The sequence below is a fragment of the Bombus pascuorum genome, chromosome 11 (assembly GCF_905332965.1).
Source record: "Bombus pascuorum chromosome 11, iyBomPasc1.1, whole genome shotgun sequence".
NCBI lineage: Eukaryota > Metazoa > Arthropoda > Insecta > Hymenoptera > Apidae > Bombus > Bombus pascuorum.
Genome location: NC_083498.1, coordinates 889,172 through 905,659, shown reverse-complemented (window position 1 = coordinate 905,659; position 16,488 = coordinate 889,172). Strand labels below are relative to the sequence as shown.

General features: G+C 40.1%; 1 protein-coding gene across 13 annotated transcripts in view; it reads left to right on the top strand.

Annotated features, from left to right (window-relative positions):
• Window positions 1-16,488, top strand: part of LOC132911689 (CUGBP Elav-like family member 4) — a 571,541-nt gene that overhangs the window by 357,953 nt on the left and 197,100 nt on the right. For 2 of the 13 annotated variants that reach the window (XM_060968523.1, XM_060968509.1), the window contains exon 1: window positions 3,306-3,326. The exons of the other annotated variants lie outside the window; for them this stretch is intronic. In XM_060968523.1, the coding sequence (XP_060824506.1) occupies window positions 3,321-3,326 (6 nt within the window). In that variant the 5' untranslated portion in view covers window positions 3,306-3,320. Of the gene's footprint in view, window positions 1-3,305; window positions 3,327-16,488 lie in introns of those variants that run through there. 13 annotated transcript variants of the gene reach the window in all.

The window sequence follows — 16,488 nt, the reverse complement described above, 5'->3', positions numbered from 1 at the left end:
CCTGCCCTTATCTTCCCCCGATTGCAATGTGTGCTTAGGTCACAACAAACACATATCATGAAAGCAGCTTCTGAATAATTCATCGATACACTCTTATGATACAGTTGTACATTAACTATATTAATCATTAATTTAATGATATTATCAAGTAACTAATGTCACGGTAAAAAGATTTTACATATGTAAACTTATAAATCGTTTCTCTCACTCTTTGAGTGGAATTTTTCAATTTAATTTCAATCGGTAAGTCAAATAACTGTTTATTGTATTATTTGATATAAAGAATCCAGAGATTCAATTAATAAAAATTTGCAAAAACGTTCAGGAAGCTTTTGTAACCTTGTGGAACCTCGTTAGGCAATTTCATGTCGATTCAGAAGGCTCGATCAATCACGGGGCTCGATTATACAATCTGTCAATGATTACACGCTTGTTACTCAACATACTTTGTCGAGATGTTCGGTAGCTTTTCAGGTGACGAGTTATGAAACACGATGTTAGTGTGTAGATGCATACAGATTTAATTACATATCTTATATGCGTGTAGGTCCGTGGGATGTAGTAAGCATAGCCCTTGGAGTACGGTCACTTCGCAGGATAGCTTGGTGGTGGACGAGCGGCGCGGTTTGTGCAAGAGACACGCCTCTGAATGGCGTATAATTAAGTCACAACATCGATGTGCTCCCCCAACCGCGTAGTCCCCGGGGAAGGACGAGCAAGAACAAACACTGCTAAATGAACGCAGTTTCTCTCGTTACCGCTCGGCCTACGGGCTCGCGACGCCTTTCACAGTAACCGTACACTTTATTACCACCTGTCAACGACGGTCTGCTGGCTGCTGATTATGACTTTCCAGAAAGTAAACGAAAATAACGATTTTGCCTTTTTCAACTTGGCGGCGTTAATGCGCTCGCGAAACCATTTTCCCCGCAACTTCCATGTTTATCCAATAGTTAATTATTAACGTTGATGGAATCAACGTGTTAAACATAATATTCTCCCGGTTAGAAATCGGTTTAACAATTATTCTATTAACCGTTATTAGCTTGTTAATAACTTCATCTATTTATCACGAAACATCAATCGATTGAAATTCACTCATACTGATGGGAAAGATTGGATAGTAAAAACTCGCCCCCTCTTAGAAATCTAATGTTTCGTTTGACTAAATTCTCTGCATTGTAAGTCTCTGTTTTACGGGGCAACAAATGTCCAATTCAGAAGAATATTAGTGGAATATTAGGCTTTGAATAATGATACTTTGTTCACCGAATTATAGAGATCTAATTTAAATGAATATATGTAAAATTGTTGGAATATAATTGCCGCATTTTCGAATTTACTAGATGCAGAATTTTTATTTCAACCAGGGAAGTTGGCGAATTCCGTAGAATATCGGTAGACACTATAAAAATACAGAATTTGTAGATGCACAGCGGAACACATCTCGTGTGGTCGGAATTCTTGATTACCTCTTCTCTTCCGTTGATTTAGCGTGCATAAATTAATGCAAGCAAAATACAGGCGATGCACAGCCTGCACGTACATAGCGAGAACATAGCTTTATTTTTTGAACATTTGCTTCGCAGATTTCTAAAAGACTAATAAATCCTGCCTCTAAATACGGTGAATAGTCATAGATTAGTTTACCTATACTAGACACACAGTTAATAAGCAATATGTAAAATACAATGGAAAACTAAATCAACGCACTTTGTGGATTGACTTGATACAATAAACATGCTCATACATCGAATTTATCGAAAAGTCTAGGATACTCGATATGGACGAAACAGTTGTATTTGAAGAAGAGTGCTGGGGAAACGTAACAGAAACTTGTTCTCTGCTCAGTCGATAAGTAAATTTTGTCAAGCACAAGTCAGCCTTCGTGAAAATGCGGAACAGATCTGTGAATGGCTTTTCATTAAGGTCTGATTCAATTCTTCATTTTTTCTTCTTTCTCCTACTCTGACCGTTTCCGGATAAATTACTGAATTCCCGACTCTTCTTCGTTACCCTCGAACCCCTCACGGACAATTTACCACCGTGGCGTCTATCACTTCTGTTCGCGAAAATCTTTCGTTCCTTCTTGTCCCGATACAAACTTTTAAAGAAGATGCTTCCGGGCGAATTGGCTTCCTTTCTACAAAGACGCCTCTTTGGGGGATTCGCCACCTTCCCTTCCACCCTTCTTTCTTTCCTCCTTCTTTCGATCCTACGTTCCGTATTTTTCTCATACGGTCCTCTCTTCTTTTTATTTCCCTTTCGTAGATACTGCTTTTCCTTTCGAAAACTATCAAACGCACGTCATCGATATCGTTATCCAAGTATCAATTTCTTCCCTTGATTTCAATTTTGCGCTTTCTATGCGTAACATTTATCCCAAATTTGAAGATTCGATGAAAGATAAAAATGAAACGAAAACGAAGCGAATTATAACGAGCTCACTTCGATGAAAGTTCAAATCGGAATAAAATGAATTATAACGAGTTAGAGGAATGCTTCTTTACAAGCGACACTTTGAATAAAAATGTTTTGTAACATCAAACGTACTATGTTCATGGCTTTTGTCTACTCGTGGATCTTTACACATTTCACAGTACCGATCGTTGATGTGGTTAAGCGATTCTAAATCGTTAAATCGTAATAAACTTTTTCACGAATCTTGCCAATTTACAGGTACAGTTGTAACAGTGTTCTATTGCATTATTCAACTATATATCGAATAAAGTTATTAACTCGTAGCATATATGAACTAAACACGACGAAAGTTCGAAACGAGACGCAATCAACAAGCACAGCTTTCAAAGTCACGGACTATATCTTTCTGGGAAGTCTGAGAAAGGCTCAATCATCCAGACGCAACAGTCTGGAATTATGGACAGGTCTTTTCAGAGATCGATTTCGTTACGTGGTTATCCAGTGGATTCAGGATTCGGGACGAACCCGGGGGACAGCTGAAATGAGATCACAGTGGTTCGCCTTCAGGAGACTGGAGGGGAACAGGAAAGTTCGGGCGAATTTCATGAATCACAAATGAGGAACGAAATGACATTAAACTCACGGACTTTCGCACGCATAACCACGGAACGAACTCTGTAAGGCAGTGTGTTGATAGAGTAGAAATAGAGGGAAGAGAAAAGGCCATCATCTGATGTTAGAACGTCCTAGTATCGCGTCGATACTATTGCATGTGATTGCAAGTAACTACGAATTTATACGGACTTCTGAAACTTTATATACTAATAGCCTTTTTCTATTTTCAGGTGAGTTCATTCTGCTTCTCTTTGAAAGTGTTTATCCGCGTTTAATTTCTTCCTATGCGGGTAAGTTTCCAAAAGATCAATTTTACGTTTATCTTATTCTACTGAGATTAGTTCACTGCAAATAATAAGTAAACCCGAATTATTAGATTTTCATTAAAAATCTTTCGTCTTTTTCTGGAAGTTTTTGCCGATCATGTATTGTTCGGAAGCACGTTATTTATAAATTTTTACAATTATGTACAAACTATATATATATATACTCGTAACTTCAAACTATTTCCTTTGCAATTTTTGCATCTTCTCATACGTGTACATGCAGATTTCGAAACTAAACTAAGACAAAGGAGCGATGTATAAGGCATCGGCACTTCCAGTGCCTTTACGGGACGTTAAAATTTTCTAGGAGTAATATTTTTATTACTCATTTTGGAACATTGCGTACAATAAACCATTGGTCGTTCAAAAGGTGAATCGAGGTCAGTGATAAACAGAGGAACCCATGAATGTTTGAATTCTCAACAGCCAGTAAATTTCCATGAGAATGCCGCTTGCCTACCACCATCGCCAAGCGCAAATATTTTCTTTCTCTTTTAAATACGAGTATTCCAAAAGACGACTAAAATCGGTCTTTGTTCTGCTTAAAATAATATCTAACCATAAAATCTCTCGTAAGCTTTTTTACATATACACGTAGCTCGAGTACTACTCGAGTACTACGGAATTGTATAATTTCTGTAATAAAAATACGGGGAAATTGTAAAAGCAGTAAGACGCGAGGATACTAGAAATATGTTCCAACAACAAAAATTAAGAATCCAAAAGTGGAAATTTTTTCTTCTGGATTTAGTTAGACCGAGTACCGTTCTAAATGTATCTCCAAATACGTAGTACTCCGGTACGTAAGATCTCTTAATCTATAAAATCGGAAAATTAACAGATTTCGTCTCGAAATTAACGTCTCGAAAAGAGTATCATGGTCTTAGTCAGTTATCGCTAAGCTGCTTTTACAAAAACAATTTATTCTAGATGATCCGTGAAGCAAGTGCGCGAAAGGACGGATGAGAGAACTGCGAATCGATAAATTCGTTGCCATGGTGTATCGGTTCGATTCGCGCCCAGAACATTTGCCGAAGAACATTTCCGTTGAATAAACACCTATCAGAATCCGGTATTTTCGTGTAAACAAACGAAGCTGGTCAATCCGCGTCGAGCCGGGCCACGTTCAGGAGCCACGCAGAATTCATTCTTTCCTTTCAACATTCGTTCATCTCGATCACTCTCCCGACATCAGCATCCTTGTACTCGCGTGAACAGGAAGATCGTTTGACCGTTCAATGTTCCAACTCTAGCCGGGAGCACAATGGATCCATCTAGCAGTTGACGACTACCCACTCAGAATCGGCGTTCAGTCCGCGCACTCGAGCCACAGAAATGTTTGCATTTACCGTAGCGAGGGCGTGTGTTCTCCGATGAAAGCTTTCGGAGGTCGTTCGAAGCGTCAAACCGAAGTGTGTCCATCCACCACGCTGATATATATATATATATATATAGACTTCCCACCATCATTGCATTCACCGTCCAACCTCTCTATCTTTGCATAGCCCGAAAGGGGAAGAAAATCGGATCAAGGGATTGATCCGATCGAAAGAGTGTTCCGTGCACGAGATATCAATTTTTCGAAATATTTAAAAGAGTCGTTCATGATACGCTGTTCATTTTATAACTGTATTCGCATGATTAGGATTTTAAAAATCTTTTTCTCTCGCGAAGAAAGTGGATATTCTACATGATTGGTTAAAAACATTTCTGTGAAATCTGTACGCTGAGACGCCTATGATTCCATGCGACACGCAATTAGGATACGACACGATCGATTCGTAACGAACGCATCGAGATACTCTTAATTGATTTAAGGGGATTCTGGTTCGTTCGTGTTGAATTTTCCATTTTCATTAATGAGGCCGTCTTTCGAAGTAAATTAGTTATGCAAGGCAAGTTGCACATTGGAGCTAAATGGTACTTAACTCTTGCCAACTCCGACGTACCACAAGTAGATAGTTCTCACCGTAAATGCTGTCATTATGTTATCTCAATCCGGCAGAAGAGCGTACGTACGGATTCCGAGCATCCCTGATATCGGCGGTTTTCGCCAGTGCAGACTCCACGAAATATTTGCATTATTTTTCTCTCACGTTCTCCTTCTTATTACATTTTTAACAACCTTCGTTACGGAATGAAAATGAATTTAATCTGTTGACCGTTCTAATTAACGTTTAATCTGCAAACTCCGTTTTTACCGTTATCTTTATACGTTTTTGTTTACTGTTTACCTAGTTCTCTTAATTTTCTTTGCTCTTCCTCGAGCTCCTCCAACCTGTCTACATAGATGTCCATAGTATGTTGTTTTCGTTTCTTCTTTATCATTCTTTGCTTTTTCGTTAAATTATAATAGTGGAATGCTAATTAGCATAAGAAAATGCTTATAACTCTCGCAGGCTTATTTCCCTTGACGATAAGAATGAGGTGCACTTCCTCTTATATACTTTCCTATAATCATACGAAAGTTAGAATGATGATATTAGTATAAGAAATATATTAGTATGCAGAGCGAATCTAATAAATGGACAATCCTATATGTCCATGTATAGATGTTTGTATCGCGAATGCACATTTCATTTATTAACTAACCTGACGATTTATCGTGTAATACGTTCAGCTAACATATTATATAGCAACAAAGTGAACCGTGCGCATTAGTATGTAGGCAGATTCTCGATACGGCTTGAAAATCGTAGCGCGAACCCAGCGGTAATCGAGATAGGACAGGATCAAAAGGGTTGTATATAGCTAAATACACATTTGGCTGGTGGGTCAGAGTGCAGCGAATAATATTTCGCGAGGGTGAAGGTCTCGGTGTCAGTGACGATACTGGTACCAACGCTCTTACTACACTAGTTGGTCCCGACTCGGATCTGAGCTCGAAGTCCAGCACATTAACGGAGATAGTGGCTCCGCTCAAACGTATAATTGCGGGACGAGGCAATTGAGAAGCTCCCTTGGGTACCGGGTTTCCAGTTGCCGCAAATCCACCCACTACTCCACCCGCTAACTTCAAACCCCTTCAGTCCACACGTTTCTCCCTCTTGGTCACCCTCTCGATAAGATGTCCCGTCCTCCGGCTCTGTTCACTCGTCTCTGCACGATCGTCCACTATTCCCTTTCGCACGCCAGATAACAGAGAATGACGGTATTACGTGTCTGATCCCCTGCCTCGAACGACTTTCATCGTCCACTCGCAATTATTTCATAGCATTCTATTCGCTTATTGTTCCCTTCGCGACAACCCGTTGAACTATCAAATGCGTCAAATTTTTTACGCGGTAAGTCTCGCTTAGAACGTTCGCACTGTATCAGAATACTACGAATTATAAATGGAGAAATGACGAACGCGGATTTGTTGAAATTTGTAAACTATATATCTATATTCTATGTATACTCAATGTATTTCGAATATGCAAGCCGTTAATGCAGGAAAACAGTCGCGAGACGTAAACACTCTGTCGAATCATTTAAAAAAACTCGGTGGATTACATGGTTTACCCCTCATTCATCACTCGGATCGTTCGTTCATCGCTGTGTTAACACGGTTTTAACATGTGACACGGTACGAGAGATATAACGGTAGCTTCCCGAATGACATTATTGTCATGCAGCTACGTAAAATCAATGCATTTGAAACAAATACATCGGGACGTATTAGCGATTATGGGATGTACCTTCAAAATTCAATTATGTTAAACGATCACTCTACATTACGGAAGATAGATGACATGGGAACCATCGAACGGCTTCGAGATTTGGATCAATACGATATCGCGCGACGAAGCTGCACTGGCCTTATCGTCCTAATTTTCTACGTAGCGACTGATGAGCTATGGCTGTATTCACTTGCAGGCACCGCAGCACTCTGTCACTTTGATCGTGCATAATGTACGGCTAAGTTACAGAGGGACTATATAACTAATTATACACTATTACGCGCCTGATTTCCCCACGGGCGAAAAATAGAGGAAATATATCAGAAGGCCCCCCGACGAGAGTAATAAGCGCCATTAAGATCTACCGCCCGCTTCTCCTTCGCTCCCATCCTCGTCCTCCTTTCTTCCATGCTCTGCAACTTCCAAGAGAGGTACAGAGGAAGGGTACAGCCGGAGCAACGAAGAGAAATAGATACCGAGTAAAGAACTTCCCTCACTCGCAAACTGAAAGCAACGCCGTCCACCGGCATAGATTAATTATTACCGAGTGCATTTTATTCAATTAAAATAAATCATCGGATATCCCGATTTACGCGTCTTGTTTCAATATTTCGGTTTAGTAACAAAAAATTTGATTTTCTAGCAATGCGAGGCACCGTATTATGCAATGTATTTTCCTTTTTTTCCCTTACAGGAAAAGATTCAAACATGGAACTACGTAAAATACTCAATTGTCCAATCTCAGATGCATTTCGTTATCACGCGATAAAATTATCAAACAAACTTCGTACGCGATCTAAATCTTAAAGCATGAATGATAAAATATCGAAACTGGTCGAGCAATTTACGAAGAATTTTCCAGTTTATCGTGGTAACGTTTCTAAGCACTGCGCTACTTACGGTAGTAAATTCAGATTCGTAATTTTTTTTCCTAATAGAAAATTTCCCGCGAGGGGATAGCGAGTTCGTTTAGCTAGCCGACTGATTGCAATTTTGAACGTAGCATGCCTGGCAGTCGTCTTATCGGATTTAGCGAGGGCTAGGCAGCAGCGTACTGGAGGAGCGGATGCCTTGGTTAGGTGGAAAGTTAAGGCTAGGTTTTTACTTAACCGTAATCGGAAGATATTGCCGGGAGCACTGTACCAAGGGCACTTTACCGGCCGCCTTAAGAAAGCACTAGCTTCGCGAGGCCCGGTAACACCGGTCGAGACCGTTATTAAAAGAGCCCCCTTTATCTCAGACGCTCTCTTTCCAACTTCTCTCGTTTCGTATCGTTGCCTTTTTTCCTCCTTCTCTTCGTCTCTCTTACTCAGCCAGATCCTTCTTTCGTTCTCTCCTCTTTTTTCTTCCTGCGTTTCTCTTCCTTGGTTCGCCCGCTCTTATTCTCTTTGAAACCCTCACGGCTAAGAGTGTTTCTATGTCAACCTTTGTACTTTTTAGCGAGGGATCCACGGCGTCCACGCGTCTGCTATATGCGTTCCCATAACGCCACAAGGCGGCGATAGATGCCTGTTTCAACGAAGCTGCGCGAACCGTAATGGTGCTTCTTAATTTCTCTGGTAGGAAATAGAACCTCGGGAAATGTAAGCGGACGAGAGGAGGGAAATATACTTCGGTGTTTTCGCCGGTACAAAGGAAATTCGAATGCGAGAGGTCGGGATTAGAGACAGGAATTCGCATAATTGCTTCAGATTCTTTGCTCTGTATGTAGGGAAAAAGAGTTCTTTGAAGGAAAAGTCATAATTCTTGTATAAAAGAAAGCAAGGGATTCTTTCTTTCTTGAGCGCGGAAAGGCCTTTAATATTAGAATGTAACGCGTTTCGCGGGAGAAAGGATTTTATCGTATTCCTTTGTCCCCGTTTTTTTCGCATCTTAATCCTTAAAGTCCTCATTCTGTCTCTTGTGCACGTTATTTGACCAAGAACTGCGAGTTATTTCTCAGAATACGTAGACTTCTAATTAGTTAAACGCTTCTCGTTCAAGCTTAATTCACGATCGTTTTTAATCGTTTTCGTATGAAAGTAGTACGCTTCATAAACGTACGCTTATTCGTCTTGCGAGAGATATTCAGATTTTGAAAAATATTCGAATCTTCGTATTGGAACGTTTGGACGATAATACGTGGAAGAAGAATTTCGTGTACGGTTACTCCTTGACACCTGTTCGTAGTATGCGATAGTGAGAAGTTGACACTTTCGGATCGGTCCGATGGCCATAAATTCCCGTGGCGACGACACTTTTCATCAGACTCTGATTACTTATTCACGGGCCGACGAGCGTACGATGGAAGAGCGGCCACCGTGTGCCCGTGTGCGCACGGTCCTGCCTCTCCTACCCTGTCACCGTGATTGATAATAATGCAAGCTTGACGTCAACGGGTACGCTGATATTACTGAAACATAATTTACGAAGCTGAAATAAAATTCAACGTCCCTGGTGCCGTGAGTCCCAAGAACGAGTCCAGTCAAGAACGCTCGAATGTTTTGTCAGTCGCAGCAAATGCGTCATGGGAGTTCAATATTTTTTATTCCTGGAATACCGTTCTGGAGTTCACACGAATTCTGAGTTTGATAAATTGCGTACATGTAGCACGATGTTTTTATTTTCAATATTATTTAAAATTTTGCGCTCAAATTCGTAAACTTTTGACATTCGATTAAGATTTCCAGAACAGCCAAGCTCCAGTTCACTCGGTCAACTTCCATTTATTAATAGCAGAGAAAATCTTCTGTCGAGAAACAATTATTCTTTTTCAGATTAACGTTCAATGTCGGATTGCTTTCCTCGTACAACAGTTTATCAGTAATTTAATATAATTAAGTTACCTTACACGTAAATGACATAAATAAACGGAATGTTTAACATCTACAACGTGGAGAGTCTGTGAAAATAAATTTGGAAATTTAATTTACCCGCGAATATTCGTTTCATCAAAGAAATTAAATTTTCATGCTGAAGTCAGCTTCTCTTTGTCATGCGCTGTTGGGATTAACACAAGCTGCCTGTGTCCCTTGAAAATACTCACAATTTACACAAAATTTCCTTTCTCCGCTATAGGGAAGGTCGATTGACTGAGACAAATAAATTGTCGTCCGGATATATCCGGTTCATTGCGATCCGCAGCGTGTATTTTCGTTGGTTCTTGTTCACGATGCATACAGGTGTGAATACATATGTAGCTCGGTGCACTTACGACACCGACTTACGCATACGGACACCTAAACGACCTTATTTCGCACAGGATAGCAACGGATACATCACAAGCAGGAACGACATCCCCTTGTTGTCACCCGTTATTCCCTTGCCTTTGCTCTTCACCCCTCTTGGCTCTCTTTTCGGGTGACGTACAGGGACACGAAGCATCCCTCTTCCCTTCTTTGGGAAATAGCAAGCTACACACAACTATCATATTTGCCCCTTATTTTTTTGTCACGCTGTCACGTGCCGCCATATATTTTGACGTCGCTATTCTCCAACATGCTCGCAGAATATCCCAGAACAAGTATCCAAGTTTCAACGTACGTAACACATCGACAACGAAGGTGTGGATCGATTTCCCAGAAACGACGATAAAGAACCCCGATATCTAGAAATCTGTGTCCTTTCCATCACCCGTCGCGTTTTCGGGAAATGATCATCACTTTTCTCACAATGGATAGATTGTACACACGGAACTTCCCATTTGAATTTATCACACGATTAGTTTTTATTTTTAACTAACTTTCTTCGTCTATCTAGATTACCTTCGTTCCGATAACACGCTTTCTAATTCCTTCCGAGAAGCGTAGAGAATTTCCTGGAACTACCTGTTTCAATAGACAGAGATTCTATTAGTAAAATCTTCATTCTGAAAACCGAGCGGATAAAAGGTTAAGAAATCTGATGCGGGTAGGGGAGCATGGACTGTGAACTCGTGATCTGCCATCGAAGGAAAAAGGTGGAAGATCTAAAGATAGTTAGGGAGCTGTTTGTCTTTGTTTCCGTCTACATGGCTTCGGCTGCACCATTGAATCAAATCGAGTGCAGCTGCAGGCTGTTGTGTAAACTTCAGTCCTGATTGAAAAGCTCCGCACTCAAATATTGGATGATAACTCAGAGAGAGAGTCCAGTATCTTGGTATCTGAAAAAAGTGCTTTCTGAAATTTCGCGTGATCGTATCAATTTTTAAAGGTATTCGAAAAATAGGAAGCTTAGAGTTTGGATGATACAGAAAGGAACGGACTGCGCTTAAAAAAGAAGTAAAAGGATATTATTCTTATCGAAAAAGTAAAACGTTGATTTATAGAAATATATAGAAATATTATATAAAATTCATAGACGCGCTCCATTGCAGTCTCCGTAACAAAGAGCCACTGACGCGGTAGAATATATCCATGTACCTACAACGATGTAACGACTGATGTATGGTTGACTTGTATTACTGTGCGCGTCTGATTATCCCGTCCGTATCTCCTGACAACTCGCCTCAATTTGGGTGATGTTATAGAAACACAATGAGAGTATGACATTTAAATTTACTGGAACACGTGTGTTTACAAGGTAACGACGATCGGTGTTAGGATAAGTAGAAAAATCGTATCTTAGGCATTTTAACCGAACTGCGTGTAGTATTCCTTTACTCTGAAACAAATTCCGAACCGATCCCTTTGTGTGTCTGAGACGACAAAGTATATCAGAACATATCGCATGTAAATCGCGGGGCAATGGACCTGACGTGATACGTGCCGCCCGCACGTCTGGCGCATTGCTCAATGTAGAATTTTCAAACCATCTCGATCCTCGTTATTCCCATTCCTGTTCCTATCTTTCTCATCTTTTACTCGCGTGTCTATCTAACTGCTTATCTCGCGTATCCGTTTCCATTCTTCCTCGATTATTTATGCAGAGACTATCTTAGAAAGGTTGGATGAAAATTTATATATAAGACTATGTACAGCTCGTAACTAAAAAATATAAAAGGTTTAACATTTTTTATTGTCAGATGTTCTATCAGCACTTGAAATAATAATTTTCATCTGTCGCCAATCGGTTGTACGAAACTCGAAATTTTTGCGACTCACGTTGATTCAGCAAAACAAGGGAAATGCCGCGTCTGATATCGAGAAATTTGAACCGAAGAAATGTCGCAAAATTCGTTGCCGTATTCTTTGTATAAAATCAAATATTCCTGATTTCGTTTCTTTCTACTATCCGAAATAAGGGAAATATAATAATAAGCGTTTGCAGCAATGATTCTAAAAAATCTTTTCAGAGTTGATTCGGCGCATTACCAGCAGGCTTACAGGCTATTCTCATGCTCGTTTCATTTTATGTGGAATTCAGGAAGTTACACGTATAAAATTGTACACTTGCACTTGACATTAATTTATTACCATTGGGAAATGGGACTGAGAAATCACCCTGTGCTCACAAGACCGTATTTCCTATAACACCTTCTATAATAATGAAGTTTTAGAATCTGAAACGTCTCGTTCAGAACGTAAATAACCTGAATATTACATGCTTAAGAAAAAACAACGAGATTTTTCTCTCTGTCTGCGTTGTACAAGATTCCTCGCTTATATTCAGTTAACGGCCTCTTGAAGAATGTCAGTCCAGCGGAAAAGCACGATGCAATGAAATAGGCTAGAAATATTTAATAAGTTTCCGTGCTTCATGAGCGGCTTCTCCGTAGCATCTCGCCCTTCAGCGAATTTTACTTCAAAAAGATTGTACATAAATTAGGGAGATTCTACGTTCTGCTCCTGCTTGCTTTGCGTCTCGTCCTACCATTTTCTTGTCTTTAAGTATGCACGCTCTTCCGCACTTGCACACTGTCTTCGAGATACTGTCGAAATAAAGAAATCTGATGTTTGCCAGCGAATCCAATACATTTTGATTAGAGTGTATACTTCAATAAGGATGACGATCTTATATTAACTCTAATATTATTGTTTAATTAACTCTATATAAGCTTTAAGATAATAACATTCCGAAATTATTTGTTTGAAACAACGGTTAAAATTCATCTCGGTCGAAGCAGCCGAAGTTTCTTTCAAAAGATGAAACTCTTGGACTTCATAACTGACCCTAACAGTCTACAAAATATTATTCGATAGTTCGTGAATTCAAACGATACTGTTCACGTGACCTGAAAAATTCAGGTTCATACATATGCAGAATCAGCCGAGATTTCCATAAAGCTTTACAATGTCGAGGGCTTTTGCTCACGTATAATTCCGGGCTTCTATCGGACAGAGGGTCGTATATCGCATCAACATAAACACAATACCAAAACATTTGATCCACATATTTATTACTTTAGCACAAGGCACGAGATAATTGTGCGTGTGTATTTAGTGCACCTATACGGTGTTCGATATTTACAACGGTTTATCGTAAGTATCACGTTTCGAAGGTATGTAACGCGGAGGAGAAATGCGTTTTTAAGTTAATAAGCGAAACCCCTTTTTGTTTAACAATACATTCGCGAAATACCATTTCACGCTTATTAAGTTCCAAGGACTTATCCTTCTTTTTAAGGGAACAGCTTCTTGCACGAAAAATTTATTCGTACCCAAAGAAGTTATCTCGACATTCCATCCTTGATAAAAAATTCCTACGCCATGTTCAACCAGTGGTATTTCAATTTCGCCAAACTAACACTGATTGCACGAATGAATAAATAAATTTTTTTCCGAAGGAGTGATTACAGGAATGTTATCCTGAGGAAGTTTTTGATGCCCGCATACGCGACGGACGATTATGAAAATATGAGGGTGAGCTAACTGTTAGAAAGCAGAGCGCGGAACCCGCGAGAAAGTTTAGGACGTCGTCGTCGTACTTCTTCCTCGTTTCCTGCTTCTTCTGTATCTATACGCTCTACTCAATTCGAGCGTAACGTCGCGTAAGCGCTTTTACGATCGTGTTCGTGCTACGATAGCAACCGCCGCGCCACGTCGAGTTCTTCAGTCTCAGACGACTCCCTCATTCGATTCCATCGTCGAATTTATCGACGGAAAACAACACTCCAGTGCTACCAGTCCCCTTCATCGAGCTCGCCGCCCTTTTTCCGTCCAGGAAATAGGTATTTCATCGGCGTTCAAATTGACTGCAAAGTCGTCAAAGTTACGATCGATTTTCCCTGCTTTTCTGTTTTGCTCCATGCCGCAAACAACAACCAACCCGTTGTTATCTTCCCATCCCTATTACCATCTAGTGTTCACCGCCATTAATTTGTTACGACATTGCTGATAGCGTGTGCATTTTAGCGATCGTTCCGTTATTTTCCGACATTCTTAAGGTAAACCAGGCTTCGTCGCCCTTTGGGTTATGCCTAAATTTAATCCGTTTACGTTGGAAATTGCCGGGATCGATCAACTGTCAAGGGGTTATTATAAAAACTACTACAAACTATTAATACCGTAGGAAAGATATTCGATTTTAAACTAACCGCGGTATAGAATACCCGATACAACCGAGTACGTTGTAACGTTACGCGACCTAGTTTTCTCCAAGAATGATTTTATATATCTATCGACACATATTATTATATTATAACGATATAATAATAGAAATGGAAATATACGGAATAAAAGAAGTTAACTTTTCCAGATATTTATTTCCGTAGCTTAAAAATTAGTTATTTTATAGAAAACGTTATTTATTGGCTGCCATTATGAATGAAGAATTACGTACTCGTGTCATCATGATGTCCGAACTTGATACCACTAGCTTTTATTTATAGAGACAGGTTGGATTTATTGCGCATAGTGAAAATATTGCCAGTATAAAAAATTGTTCACAGCGTTTGAGAAAATAAACATGAAAAATACCGTAAAAGACGTTTATAGATATTTGTAACAAAAAATATCGATAAATAAACCATGAACATAGGTAGTGGAGCGTTTTGACGATATTAAACTAAACTTTAGGAGAGTGAACGCTCGTTACGTGTACTCGATATTATTGATTTCGTGAAATAAAAATTGGTTTTGAAACAAATTGGGCGATTGGTTTCATAGCAAAACAGAAATTAGTTTCAATAGGTGTTTAAATAGAAAGATAAATAGAAAGATAGATTTTCTGTATCGAATAAGGTCTAGTCGGTAAAGCTCTCTGCTCGCGACCCCTGTTTTCAACGCACTATAGCTATCCGATGGTGATGGGTACCTTAGTATCAACGAGTAGAAGGAGAAAAGAGGCTGTGTAGGTGTAATGCTTGCACGAGTTAGCTCACGATCGCGTTTCTGCAGAGTTAGCAAGCGGCTCGTTGCAAACGGCTTCTTACATTTGCATATGAAAACCAGGAAGTCTCGAGGTTTGTCTCTTACGAACTACAAACTCGAAGAACGGAGCTAGGTAGTAGCAGGTAACAGGAAGAGCAACTGGAAGAGCGGAGAGCACGCAGAGAGAGAGAGAGAGAGAGCGAAGCTGTATCGCTAGCAGCAACAACACCAGCGACAGTGGCGGCAGTAACATTTACAGCGGCGCAGGTTGCTGTTGCTTCGGTCGTCTTAAATATTCAATGGCGTCACGTTCTCAACTCGACATGTAGATTAGCAATGGCGAATCACATGTTCCTTCGCAAGCCTCGATTCCGTATCCTTCGTTCCGTTTTCGTTTCTCTTGATCTGCTTCGGTCTTTTCTCTCTACGCTTGCTTCCCCCTTTATTCTTCTTTCTACTTTTGCTACACTTTGGATGGTAGTTTTTCTTCCTTCGGTTAAACGCTAGAGGGTATTTCCCTTTAGGATTGCTTAACGTTTGTTATCGAATGGTATGTTCCAGGCTTGCCGCATGTACAAAGCAGTTCAAAGTTTGAAACTGCTGGTTTATAAAAAGCACATATTTTGCTGGTGATTTCTGGTTCCTTGATTTATGCCATAAATAACCTAGGTTGCATAAAAATTGCAAAGAATACTTTGCGCGTATAACTATTAAAGAAAAATCATAGGACAACAATCGCAGTCTTCGGAGATTTTCCTCTGCTAAACAGTTCCACCGGTTATAATGCAATCCGGAAAGCTTTGTGCAAATGGCTAAGTGAAAGCAAAGCCCACGACGCCGCTGTTAAGGGGAATGGCAGAAAGAAAAAGCACGGTAGAAAAGAGAGGATGGAAAGGTAAAGTTACTTTATGTTTCTTAAGTTTCCTTTTAGCCGGAGCAAACCTAAGTCGACTGTTCAGCCCCGTAAGGTTACTCCATATAAATGCAAAGGGATCCACGGATCTTTCGTGTCGTTAACGTGCCTTTTTCTCTCCACCCTTCTTCCTCCGTACCTGCCTCCTAGCCTTTACCTCTGTTCGCGTCACTTTGCACTAAGAAAGCGGATACGAGTTTGTCGAAACCAGAAACCCATTAAAATCTGCAAAGACGGCCGGCCAGCACCAAGGAAATTTAACAGTCTTTTATCAGACTACCAAACAAAGAAAGGAAAACGGTCTTTCTAATTTGACTACTTTCGAGCGACATATTGCGATTGAA